General features: G+C 53.4%; 1 protein-coding gene across 1 annotated transcript in view; it reads right to left on the bottom strand.

The window, feature by feature from the left end:
- Positions 1–374: 374 nt before the first annotated feature.
- LOC135535319 (serine/threonine-protein kinase DCLK1-like) overlaps positions 375–12597 on the bottom strand; it is a gene marked incomplete at both ends in the record, with an annotated part of 16156 nt that continues 3933 nt past the window's right edge. Inside the window, 3 exons of the mRNA XM_064961987.1 lie at positions 375–428; positions 3410–3483; positions 4139–4252. Coding sequence (XP_064818059.1) covers positions 375–428; positions 3410–3483; positions 4139–4252 — 242 coding nt within the window. The remainder of the gene's footprint in view (positions 429–3409; positions 3484–4138; positions 4253–12597) is intronic.

The following is a 12597-nucleotide window of genomic DNA, read 5'->3' as shown; positions in this document are numbered from 1 at the left end:
CTAGGAGAACCTATTGCCTTCTCCCCACCTCTAAAAGGGGGCGTTAGGAGAACATATTGCCCCCTCCCCACCTCTAAAGGGGGCATTAGGGAGAACATATTGCCCCTCTCCCCACCTCTAAAAGGGGAATTAGGAGAACATTGCCCCTCTCCCCACCTCTAAAGGAGAACGAACAGTCCCAGCTGAGCAAAGAGAGATATCCTCATCGTCCAACAACGGGGTGTGGCTGGTGGAGGGGTCAGGGTTAGGGACGGAGCCGAGGATAAAGGTCAGAAAGGGGGGCGAGGGTCAGGCTGGGGAGGCAGCTAGTCAGTTTTTCCATTGTTGTTTGTTGTTGTTGTTGTTGTTGTCAACGGCAACGGCCGTGAGCTCACATCCTGGTTGCATCTTCGTCTGAGAACCTGCCCCTCCTTATCAAGAGCGGTGGCCTGAGGTAAGAGGAGACACAGGAGAACCAATCAGAGATGCTGCTCATCAGAGATGCTGCTCATGCTGAAGACTACGGGTTAGTGGAGGAGCACATGTAGAGGAGAAAATGGGAGGGTAGAGCAGGGAGAAGAAGGAGGGGAGCAGAGGAGAGGGAGGAAGGAGGGAGGAGAGGAGAGGAGGGGAGGGGAGGGGAAGGGAGTAGAGCAGGAGAAGAGGAGGAGCAGGAGAGGGAGAGGAGAGGGAGGAGGGGAGGGGAGTAGAGCAGGAGAGAAGAGGAGGGGAGGGGAGTAGAGCGGGAGGGGAGGGGAGGGGAGTAAAGCAGGAGAGGAGGGAGGGAGGGGGAGGGGAGGGGAGGGGGAGCAGGAGAGGAGAGGAGAGGAGAGGAGGGGAGGGGAGGGGGGGGAGGGGAGTAGAGCAGGAGAGAAGAAGAGGGAGAGGAGAGGAGGGGGAGAGGAATAGAGCAGGAGAGGAGGGAGAGGAGAGGAGAGGGAGAGGAGAGAGGAGAGGGAGAGGGAGAGGAGAGGAGAGGGAGAGGGAGAGGAGAGGAGGAGAGGAGAGGAGGGAGTAGAGCAGGAGAGGAGAGGAGGGGGAGCAGGAGAGGAGAGGAGAGGAGGGAGTGGAGGAGCAGGAGAGGGAGGAGGGAGGGGAGGGGAGAGGAGCAGGGAGAAGAGGAGAGGGAGAGGAGGGGAGAGGGAGAGGAATAGAGCAGGGAGAGGAGAGGAGAGGAGGGGGAGGGGGAGGGGAGTAGAGCAGGAGAGGAGAGGAGGGAGGGGAGATGGAGAGGAGGGGAGGGGGGGGGGAGGGAGTAGAGCAGGAGAGAAGAGGAGGGGAGGGGGAGTAGAGCAGGAGGGGAGGGGAGTAAAGCAGGAGAGGAGAAGGGGGAGCAGGAGAGGAGAGGAGGGGAGGGGAGGGGAGGAGCAGGAGAGGAGGGAGGGGAGGGGAGTAAAGCAGGAGAGGAGAGGAGTAGAGCAGGAGAGGAGAGGAGGGGAGGGGGAGGGGAGTAGAGCAGGAGAGCAGGAGGGGGGAGGGGAGGGGAGGAGCAGGAGAGGAGGAGGGAGGGGGAGGGAGTAAAGCAGGAGAGGAGAGGAGGAGGAGTAGAGCAGGGAGAGGAGAGGAGGGGGAGGGGGGTAAAGCAGGAGAGGAGAGGAGGGGAGAGGAGAGGAGGGGAGGAGGGGAGGGGAGCAGGAGAGAAGAGGAGGGGAGGGGAGTAGAGCGGGAGGGGGAGGGGTAAAGCAGGAGAGGAGAGGAGAGGAGGGGGGGGGGAGGAGGGGAGGGGAGGGGGAGTAGAGCAGGAGAGAAGAAGACGAGGGGAGGGAGCAGGAGAGGAGAGGAGGAGGGGGTAGAGCAGGGAGAGAAGAGGAGGGGAGGGGGAGTAGGCGGGAGGGGGAGGGGAGTAAAGCAGGAGAGGAGAGAGGAGGGAGGGAGGGGAGGGGAGCAGGAGAGGAGAGGAGGGGGGGGGAGGGGAGGGGGAGCAGGAGAGAGGAGAGGAGGGGAGGGGAGTAGAGCAGGAGAGAAGAGAGGAGAGGAGAGGAGGGGAGAGGAGAGGAGAGGAATAGAGCAGGAGAGGAGGGGAGGGGGAGGGGAGGGGAGGGGAGTAGAGCAGGAGGGAGAGGAGAGGGAGGGGAGCAGGGAGAGGGAGAGGAGGGGGAGGGGAGGGGGAGTAGAGCAGGAGAGAAGAGGAGGGGAGGGAGTAGAGCAGGAGGGGAGGGGAGTAAAGCAGGAGAGGAGAGAGGAGGGGGAGCAGTAGGAGAGGAGGGGAGGGGAGTAGAGCAGGAGAGGAGAGGAAAGGAGGGGAGGGGAGTAAAGTAGGAGAGGAGAGGAGGGGGAGGGGAGAGGAGAGGGGGTGGAGGGAGAGGAGCAGGAGAGGAGGGGAGGGGAGGAGCAGGAGAGGAAGGAGGGGGGTAAAGCAGGAGAGGAGAGGAGAGGAGTAGAGCAGGAGAGGAGAGGAGGGGGGGGGGAGTAGAGCAGGAGAGCAGGAGGAGGGAGGGGAGTAGAGCAGGGTGGAGGGAGGGGAGTAAAGCAGGAGAGGAGAGGAGGGGAGAGGAGAGGAGGGGAGGAGGGGTGGGGAGCAGGAGAGAAGAGGAGGGAGGGGAGTAGAGCAGGAGGGGAGGGGAGTAAAGCAGGAGAGGAGAGGAGTAGAGCAGGAGAGGAGAGGAGGGGATCAGGAGAGGAGAGGATAGGAGGGGAGGGGGAGGAGTGGAGGGGTAGAGCAGGAGAGAAAGAGGAGGGGAGGGGTAAAGCAGGAGAGGAGAGGGGAGAGGAGAGGGAGAGGGAGGGAGAGGAGAGGAGAGGAGAGGAGGGAGCAGGAGAGGAGAGGAGGGGGAGGGAGGGGAGGAGGAGGGGAGTAGAGCAGGAGGGGGAGGAGTAAAGCAGGAGAGGAGAGGAGAGGAGGGGAGGGAGCAGGGAGAGGGAGAGGAGGGGAGGGGAGTAGAGCAGGAGAGAAAGAGGAGGCGGGGAGTAGAGCAGGAGGGGAGGGAGTAAAGTAGGAGAGGAGGGGGAGGGGGAGGGGAGAGGGGAGAGGAGCAGGAGAGGAGGGGGAGGGGAGGGGAGTAAATCAGGAGTAGGAGGAGAGGAGGGGAGGGGAGTAGAGCAGGAGAAGAGGAGGGGAGTAGAGCAGGAGGGGAGGGAGGGGGAGTAGAGCAGGAGAGAAGAGGAGGGGAGGGGGAGGGGAGTAGAGCAGGAGGGGAGGGGAGGAGAGGGGAGAGGAGGGGAGCAGGAGAGGAGAGGAGGAGAGGAGAGGAGAGGTGAGGAGGGGAGTAGAGCAGGAGAGGAGAGGAGGGGAGGGGAGGGAGTAGAGCAGGAGGGGAGGGGAGGGGAGCAGGATAGGAGAGGAGGGGAGGGAGTAGAGCAGGAGGGGGGGGGGGGGGCATGAGTGGAGCTGACAGAGCACACAGAAGCCAGCAGCCAATCAGCACACTGTATGTGGAGACACGGGAAACAGAGGCAGAGGCAGGAGGGTTGTCGTGGCAACAGGTTATACCTTATCCAGTACATAGCCGGGTGCTGGTGGAAGTCCAACGACCCAGAGCGCTGCATGGAGAAGCTGTGGTCCAACTGCACAACAGGACAAAGAAACCAGTCACTTTTAAAACCAGTAGGACTTACAGAGAAACCAGTAATGCCTTTAAAACCAGTAGGACTTACAGAGAAACCAGCAATCCCTTTAAAACCAGTAGGACTTACAGAGAAACCAGTAAACCCTTTAAAACCTGTAGGACTTACAGAGAAACCAGTAATGCCTTTAAAACCAGTAAGACTTACAGAAAAACCAGTAATCCCTTTAAAACCAGTAAGACTTACAGAGAAACCAGTAATGCCTTTAAAACCAGTAAGACTTACAGAGAAACCAGTAATGCCTTTAAAACCAGTAGGACTTACAGAGAAACCAGTAATGCCTTTAAAACCAGTAGGACTTACAGAGAAACCAGTAATGCCTTTAAAACAAATGTCTTTATAACATTTACATTTAAGTCATTTAGCAGACGCTCTTATCCAGAGCGACTTACAAATTGGTGAATTCACCTTCTGACATCCAGTGGAACAGCCACTTTACAATAGACAGCCACTTTACAATAAAAGTAACCAGTAAGACTTACAGCTCAGTACAGTCAGCCTTAGAGCCAAAGACAAAGCCAATACAGTCTAATGCCCAGTAAAAACCCGACTGGAAATAGCTTTGTATGTCTGCATTAGTCTGTTCAGGGCATACCGTGATGACTGACACTCCGGAGGTGGTGTCGTTAGTTATAGGGCTGGTGTTGAAGTGTTTCTTTATCTTCCCTGCTACTGACAGCTCCTGTTCATTCTCCGACACACCATCATCCTGCAGAGACAGTGAAGAGAGGAGAGGAGAAAAATCAATGGAAGGAGGAGGAGGAGGAAAAGGAGTGGGAGGAGGAGGAGGAGGAGGAGGAGGAGGAGGAGGAGGAGGAAAAGGAATGGGAGGAGGAGGAGGAGGAGGAGGAGAGAAGGAATGGGAGGAAGAGGAGGAGGAAAAGGAGAGAAGGAATGGGAGGAGGAGGAGGAGAGAAGGAATGTTAGGAGGAGGAGGAGGAGGAGGAGAGAAGGAATGGGAGGAAGAGTAGGAGGAAAAGGAGAGAAGGAATGGGAGGAGGAGGAGGAGAGAAGGAATGTTAGGAGGAGGAGGAGGAAGAGGAGAGAAGGAATGGGAGGAGGAGGAGGAAGAAGAGAGAAGGAATGGGAGGAAGAGGAGGAGAGAAGGAATGTTAGGAGGAGGAGGAAAAGGAGAGAAGGAATGGGGGAGGAGGAGGAGGAAGAGGAGAGAAGGAATGGGAGGAAGAGGAGGAGGAAGAGGAGAGAAGGAATGGGAGGAGGAGGAGGAAAAGGAGAGAAGGAATGGGGGGAGGAGGAGAGAAGGAATGGGGGGAGGAGGAGAGAAGGAATGGGAGGAGGAGGAGGAGGAGGAGGAGGAGGAAGAGGAGAGAAGGAATGGGAGGAGGAGGATGAGGAAAAGGAGAAAAGGAATGGGAGGAAGAGGAGGAAGAGGAGAGAAGGAATGGGAGGAGGAGGAGGAGGAAAAGGAGAGAAGGAATGGGAGGAGGAGGAGAAGAGGAGAGAAGGAATGTTAGGAGGAGGAGGAGGAAGAGGAGAGAAGGAATGGGAGGAGGAGGAGGAAGAAGAGAGAAGGAATGGGAGGAAGAGGAGGAGAGAAGGAATGTTAGGAGGAGGAGGAGGAAGAGGAGAGAAGGAATGGGAGGAGGAGGAGGAAGAAGAGAGAAGGAATGGGAGGAAGAGGAGGAGAGAAGGAATGTTAGGAGGAGGAGGAGGAAGAGGAGAGAAGGAATGGGAGGAGGAGGAGGAGGAAAAGGAGAGAAGGAATGGGAGGAGGAGGAGGAGGAGGAAGAGGAGAGAAGGAATGGGAGGAGGAGGAGGAAGAGGAGAGAAGGAATGGGAGGAAGAGGAGGAAGAGGAGAGTAGGAATGGGAGGAAGAGGAGGAAGAGGAGAGTAGGAATGGGAGGAAGAGGAGGAAGAGGAGAGAAGGAATGGGAGGAGGAGGAGGAGGAAGAGGAGAGACGGAATGGGAGGAGGAGGAGGAGGAAAAGGAAAGGATGAATGGGAGGAAGAGGAGGAAGAGGAGAGAAGGAATGGGAGGAGGAGGATGAGGAAAAGGAGAGTAGGAATGGGAGGAAGAGGAGGAGGAAAAGGAGAGAAGGAATGAGGAGGAGGAGGAGGAAGAGGAGAGACGGAATGGGAGGAGGAGGAGGAGGAAAAGGAAAGGATGAATGGGAGGAAGAGGAGGAAGAGGAGAGAAGGAATGGGAGGAGGAGGATGAGGAAAAGGAGAGTAGGAATGGGAGGAAGAGGAGGAGGAAAAGGAGAGAAGGAATGGGAGGAGGAGGAGGAGGAAGAGGAGAGAAGGAATGGGAGGAGGAGGAGGAAGAAGAGAGAAGGAATGGGAGGAGGAGGAGGAGAGAAGGAATGTTAGGAGGAGGAGGAGGAAGAGGAGAGAAGGAATGGGAGGAGGAGGAGGAAGAAGAGAGAAGGAATGGGAGGAGGAGGAGGAGAGAAGGAATGTAGGAGGAGGAGGGGAGGAAGAGGAGAGAAGGAATGGGAGGAGGAGGAGGAAGAAGAGAGAAGGAATGGGAGGAAGAGGAGGAGAGAAGGAATGTTAGGAGGAGGAGGAAAAGGAGAGAAGGAATGGGAGGAGGAGGAGGAGGAAGAGGAGAGAAGGAATGGGAGGAAGAGGAGGAAGAGGAGAAAAGGAATGGGAGGAAGAGGAGGAAGAGGAGAGAAGGAATGGGAGGAAGAGGAGGAAGAGGAGAGTAGGAATGGGAGGAAGAGGAGGAAGAGGAGAGTAGGAATGGGAGGAGGACGAGGAAAAGGAGAGTAGGAATGGGAGGAAGAGGAGGAGGAAAAGGAGAGAAGGAATGGGAGGAGGAGGAGGAAGAGGAGAGACGGAATGGGAGGAGGAGGAGGAGGAAAAGGAAAGGATGAATGGGAGGAAGAGGAGGAAGAGGAGAGAAGGAATGGGAGGAGGAGGATGAGGAAAAGGAGAGTAGGAATGGGAGGAAGAGGAGGAGGAAAAGGAGAGAAGGAATGGGAGGAGGAGGAGGAGGAGGAGAGAAGAAATGGGAGGAAGAGGAGGAGGAAAAGGAGAAAAGGAATGGGAGGAGGAGGAGGAAGAGGAGAGAAGGAATGGGAGGAAGAGGAGGAAGAGGAGAGTAGGAATGGGAGGAAGAGGAGGAAGAGGAGAGAAGGAATGGGAGGAGGAGGAGGAAAAGGAGAAAAGGAATGGGAGGAAGAGGAGGAAGAGGAGAGAAGGAATGGGAGGAAGAGGAGGAAGAGGAGAGTAGGAATGGGAGGAAGAGGAGGAAAAGGAGAAAAGGAATGGGAGGAGGAGGAGGAAGAGGAGAGACGGAATGGGAGGAAGAGGAGGAAGAGGAGAGAAGGAATGGGAGGAAGAGGAGGAAGAGGAGAGACGGAATGGGAGGAAGAGGAGGAAGAGGAGAGAAGGAATGGGAGGAAGAGGAGGAAGAGGAGAGACGGAATGGGAGGAAGAGGAGGAAAAGGAGAGTAGGAATGGGAGGAAGAGGAGGAAGAGGAGAGAAGGAATGGGAGGAAGAGGAGGAAGAGGAGAGACGGAATGGGAGGAAGAGGAGGAAGAGGAGAGAAGGAATGGGAGGAAGAGGAGGAAGAGGAGAGACGGAATGGGAGGAAGAGGAGGAAAAGGAGAGTAGGAATGGGAGGAAGAGGAGGAAAAGGAGAGTAGGAATGGGAGGAAGAGGAGGAAGAGGAGAGAAGGAATGGGAGGAAGAGGAGGAAAAGGAGAGACGGAATGGGAGGAAGAGGAGGAAGAGGAGAGACGGAATGGGAGGAAGAGGAGGAAGAGGAGAGACGGAATGGGAGGAAGAGGAGGAAGATGAGAGAAGGAATGGGAGGAAGAGGAGGAAGAGGAGAGACGGAATGGGAGGAAGAGGAGGAAAAGGAGAGTAGGAATGGGAGGAAGAGGAGGAAAATGAGAGTAGGAATGGGAGGAAGAGGAGGAAGAGGAGAGAAGGAATGGGAGGAAGAGGAGGAAAAGGAGAGACGGAATGTGAGGAAGAGGAGGAAGAGGAGAGAAGGAATGGGAGGAAGAGGAGGAAGAGGAGAGACGGAATGGGAGGAAGAGGAGGAAGAGGAGAGAAGGAATGGGAGGAAGAGGAGGAAGAGGAGAGACGGAATGGGAGGAAGAGCAGGAAGAGGAGAGAAGGAATGGGAGGAAGAGGAGGAAGAGGAGAGACGGAATGGGAGGAAGAGGAGGAAAAGGAGAGTAGGAATGGGAGGAAGAGGAGGAAAAGGAGAGTAGGAATGGGAGGAGGACGAGGAAAAGGAGAGTAGGAATGGGAGGAACAGGAGGAGGAAAAGGAGAGAAGGAATGGGAGGAGGAGGAGGAGGAAGAGGAGAGACGGAATGGGAGGAGGAGGAGGAGGAAAAGGAAAGGATGAATGGGAGGAAGAGGAGGAAGAGGAGAGAAGGAATGGGAGGAGGAGGATGAGGAAAAGGAGAGTAGGAATGGGAGGAAGAGGAGGAGGAAAAGGAGAGAAGGAATGGGAGGAAGAGGAGGAAGAGGAGAGTAGGAATGGGAGGAAGAGGAGGAAGAGGAGAGAAGGAATGGGAGGAGGAGGAGGAAAAGGAGAAAAGGAATGGGAGGAAGAGGAGGAAGAGGAGAGAAGGAATGGGAGGAAGAGGAGGAAGAGTAGAGTAGGAATGGGAGGAAGAGGAGGAAAAGGAGAAAAGGAATGGGAGGAGGAGGAGGAAGAGGAGAGACGGAATGGGAGGAAGAGGAGGAAGAGGAGAGAAGGAATGGGAGGAAGAGGAGGAAGAGGAGAGTAGGAATGGGAGGAAGAGGAGGAAGAGGAGAGAAGGAATGGGAGGAAGAGGAGGAAAAGGAGAGACGGAATGGGAGGAAGAGGAGGAAAGAGGAGAGACGGAATGGGAGGAAGAGGAGGAAGAGGAGAGACGGAATGGGAGGAAGAGGAGGAAGAGGAGAGAAGGAATGGGAGGAAGAGGAGGAAGAGGAGAGACGGAATGGGAGGAAGAGGAGGAAAAGGAGAGTAGGAATTTGAGGAAGAGGAGGAAAAGGAGAGTAGGAATGGGAGGAAGAGGAGGAAGAGGAGAGAAGGAATGGGAGGAAGAGGAGGAAAAGGAGAGACGGAATGGGAGGAAGAGGAGGAAGAGGAGAGAAGGAATGGGAGGAAGAGGAGGAAGAGGAGAGACGGAATGGGAGGAAGAGGAGGAAGAGGAGAGAAGGAATGGGAGGAAGAGGAGGAAGAGGAGAGACGGAATGGGAGGAAGAGGAGGAAGAGGAGAGAAGGAATGGGAGGAAGAGGAGGAAGAGGAGAGACGGAATGGGAGGAAGAGGAGGAAAAGGAGAGTAGGAATGGGAGGAAGAGGAGGAAAAGGAGAGTAGGAATGGGAAGAAGAGGAGGAAGAGGAGAGAAGGAATGGGAGGAAGAGGAGGAAAAGGAGAGACGGAATGGGAGGAAGAGGAGGAAGAGGAGAGAAGGAATGGGAGGAAGAGGAGGAAGAGGAGAGACGGAATGGGAGGAAGAGGAGGAAAAGGAGAGAAGGAATGGGAGGAAGAGGAGGAAGAGGAGAGAAGGAATGGGAGGAGGAGGAGGAGGAAAAGGAAAGGATGAATGGGAGGAAGAGGAGGAAGAGGAGAGAAGGAATGGGAGGAGGAGGATGAGGAAAAGGAGAGTAGGAATGGGAGGAAGAGGAGGAGGAAAAGGAGAGAAGGAATGGGAGGAGGAGGAGGAGGAGGAAGAGGAGAGAAGGAATGGGAGGAGGAGGAGGAAGAAGAGAGAAGGAATGGGAGGAAGAGGAGGAGAGAAGGAATGTTAGGAGGAGGAGGAGGAAGAGGAGAGAAGGAATGGGAGGAGGAGGAGGAAGAAGAGAGAAGGAATGGGAGGAAGAGGAGGAGAGAAGGAATGTTAGGAGGAGGAGGAAAAGGAGAGAAGGAATGGGAGGAGGAGGAGGAGGAAGAGGAGAGAAGGAATGGGAGGAAGAGGAGGAGGAAGAGGAGAGAAGGAATGGGAGGAGGAGGAGGAAGAGGAGAGAAGGAATGGGAGGAAGAGGAGGAATAGGAGAAAAGGAATGGGAGGAAGAGGAGGAAGAGGAGAGAAGGAATGGGAGGAGGAGGAGGAAAAGGAGAAAAGGAATGGGAGGAAGAGGAGGAAGAGGAGAGTAGGAATGGGAGGAAGAGGAGAGACGGAATGGGAGGAAGAGGAGGAAGAGGAGAGAAGGAATGGGAGGAGGAGGAGGAAAAGGAGAAAAGGAATGGGAGGAAGAGGAGGAAGAGGAGAGAAGGAATGGGAGGAAGAAGAGGAAAAGGAGAGACGGAATGGGAGGAAGAGGAGGAAGAGGAGAGAAGGAATGGGAGGAAGAGGAGGAAGAGGAGAGACGGAATGGGAGGAAGAGGAGGAAAAGGAGAGTAGGAATGGGAGGAAGAGGAGGAAAAGGAGAGTAGGAATGGGAGGAAGAGGAGGAGGAAGAGGAGAGAAGGAATGGGAGGAGGAGGAGGAAAAGGAGAGTAGGAATGGGAGGAAGAGGAGGAGGAAAAGGAGAGAAGGAATGGGAGGAGGAGGAGGAGGAAGAGGAGAGACGGAATGGGAGGTGGAGGAGGAGGAAGAGGAGATAAGGAATGGGAGGAGGAGGATGAGGAAAAGGAGAGAAGGAATGGGAGGAAGAGGAAGAGGAGAGAAGGAATGGGAGGAAGAGGAAGAGGAAAAGGAGAGAAGGAATGGGAGGAGGAGGAGGAGGAGAAGGAATGGGAGGAGGAGGAGGAGGAAGAGGAGAGAAGGAATGCGAGGAGGAGGACGAGGAAGAGGAGAGAAGGAATGGGAGGTGGAGGAGGAGGAAGAGGAGAGAAGGAATGCGAGGAGGAGGAGGAAAAGGAGAGAAGGAATGGGAGGAAGAGGAAGAGGAAGAGGAGAGAAGGAATGGGAGGAAGAGGAAGAGGAAAAGGAGAGAAGGAATGGGAGGAGGAGGAGGAGGAGGAGAAGGAATGGGAGGAGGAGGAGGAGGAAGAGGAGAGAAGGAATGCGAGGAGGAGGAGGAAAAGGAGAGAAGGAATGGGAGGAAGAGGAAGAGGAAGAGGAGAGAAGGAATGGGAGGAAGAGGAAGAGGAAAAGGAGAGAAGGAATGGGAGGAGGAGGAGGAGGAGGAGAAGGAATGGGAGGAGGAGAGGAGGAAGAAGAGAATTCACTTCAAGCTGCATCCTATTTTCAAATAAAAACACCATTGACAGAAATATATGATGTAGAAGACAGTATATATGAGAGTCAGTACAGGTCTACTGTTCTGTAGATGTAGAAGACAGTATATATGAGAGTCAGTACAGGTCTACTGTTCTGTAGATGTAGAAGACAGTATATATGAGAGTCAGTACAGGTCTACTGTTCTGTAGATGTAGAAGACAGTATATATGAGAGTCAGTGCAGGTCTACTGTTCTGTAGATGTAGAAGACAGTATATGAGAGTCAGTGCAGGTCTACAGTTCTGTAGATGTAGAAGACAGTATATATGAGAGTCAGTACAGGTCTACTGTTCTGTAGATGTAGAAGACAGTATATATGAGAGTCAGTGCAGGTCTACTGTTCTGTAGATGTAGAAGACAGTATATATGAGAGTCAGTGCAGGTCTACAGTTCTGTAGATGTAGAAGACAGTATATATGAGAGTCAGTGCAGGTCTACTGTTCTGTAGATGTAGAAGACAGTATATATGAGAGTCAGTGCAGGTCTACAGTTCTGTAGATGTAGGAGACAGTATATATGAGAGTCAGTGCAGGTCTACTGTTCTGTAGATGTAGAAGACAGTATATATGAGAGTCAGTGCAGGTCTACTGTTCTGTAGATGTAGAAGACAGTATATATGAGAGTCAGTGCAGGTCTACAGTTCTGTAGATGTAGAAGACAGTATATATGAGAGTCAGTGCAGGTCTACTGTTCTGTAGATGTAGAAGACAGTATATATGAGAGTCAGTGCAGGTCTACAGTTCTGTAGATGTAGAAGACAGTATATATGAGAGTCAGTGCAGGTCTACTGTTCTGTAGATGTAGAAGACAGTATATATGAGAGTCAGTGCAGGTCTACAGTTCTGTAGATGTAGAAGACAGTATATATTATAGTCAGTGCAGGTCTACAGTTCTGTAGATGTAGAAGACAGTATATATGAGAGTCAGTGCAGGTCTACTGTTCTGTAGATGTAGAAGACAGTATATATGAGAGTCAGTGCAGGTCTACAGTTCTGTAGATGTAGAAGACAGTATATATGAGAGTCAGTGCAGGTCTACTGTTCTGTAGATGTAGAAGACAGTATATATGAGAGTCAGTGCAGGTCTACAGTTCTGTAGATGTAGAAGACAGTATATATGAGAGTCAGTGCAGGTCTACAGTTCTGTAGATGTAGAAGACAGTATATATGAGAGTCAGTGCAGGTCTACTGTTCTGTAGATGTAGAAGACAGTATATATGAGAGTCAGTGCAGGTCTACAGTTCTGTAGATGTAGAAGACAGTATATATGAGAGTCAGTGCAGGTCTACTGTTCTGTAGATGTAGAAGACAGTATATATGAGAGTCAGTGCAGGTCTACTGTTCTGTAGATGTAGAAGACAGTATATATGAGAGTCAGTGCAGGTCTACAGTTCTGTAGATGTAGGAGAGAGAATGATGAGAGAAGACACTGAGAACAAAGAGGAAAGTTAGCCTTTGATGTTCTATGTTATTTACTATGGCAAAACCTAAAGTGTTCACCTCTTGGGGAGGAGAAACTACTCACATTGATCCAGGGTTATAGGAGGAGAGGAGAGGAGAACTACTGACATTGACCCAGGGTGATAGGAGGAGAGGAGAACTACTGACATTGATCCAGGGTGATAGGAGGAGAGGAGAACTACTGACATTGACCCAGGGTGATAGGAGGAGAGGAGAACTACTGACATTGACCCAGGGTGATAGGAGGAGAGGAGAACTACTGACATTGACCCAGGGTGATAGGAGGGAGAGGAGAACTACTGACATTGACCCAGGGTGATAGGAGGGAGGAGAACTACTGACATTGACCCAGGGTGATAGGAGGAGAGGAGAACTACTGACATTGATCCAGGGTGATAGGAGGAGAGGAGAACTACTCACATTGACCCAGGGTGATAGGAGGAGAGGAGA

The sequence above is a fragment of the Oncorhynchus masou genome, unplaced genomic scaffold (genome assembly GCF_036934945.1).
Source record: "Oncorhynchus masou masou isolate Uvic2021 unplaced genomic scaffold, UVic_Omas_1.1 unplaced_scaffold_4772, whole genome shotgun sequence".
Lineage (NCBI taxonomy): Eukaryota > Metazoa > Chordata > Actinopteri > Salmoniformes > Salmonidae > Oncorhynchus > Oncorhynchus masou.
The sequence above is the reverse complement of the archived record's forward strand: the minus strand, read 5'-3'. Positions and strand labels throughout refer to the sequence as shown.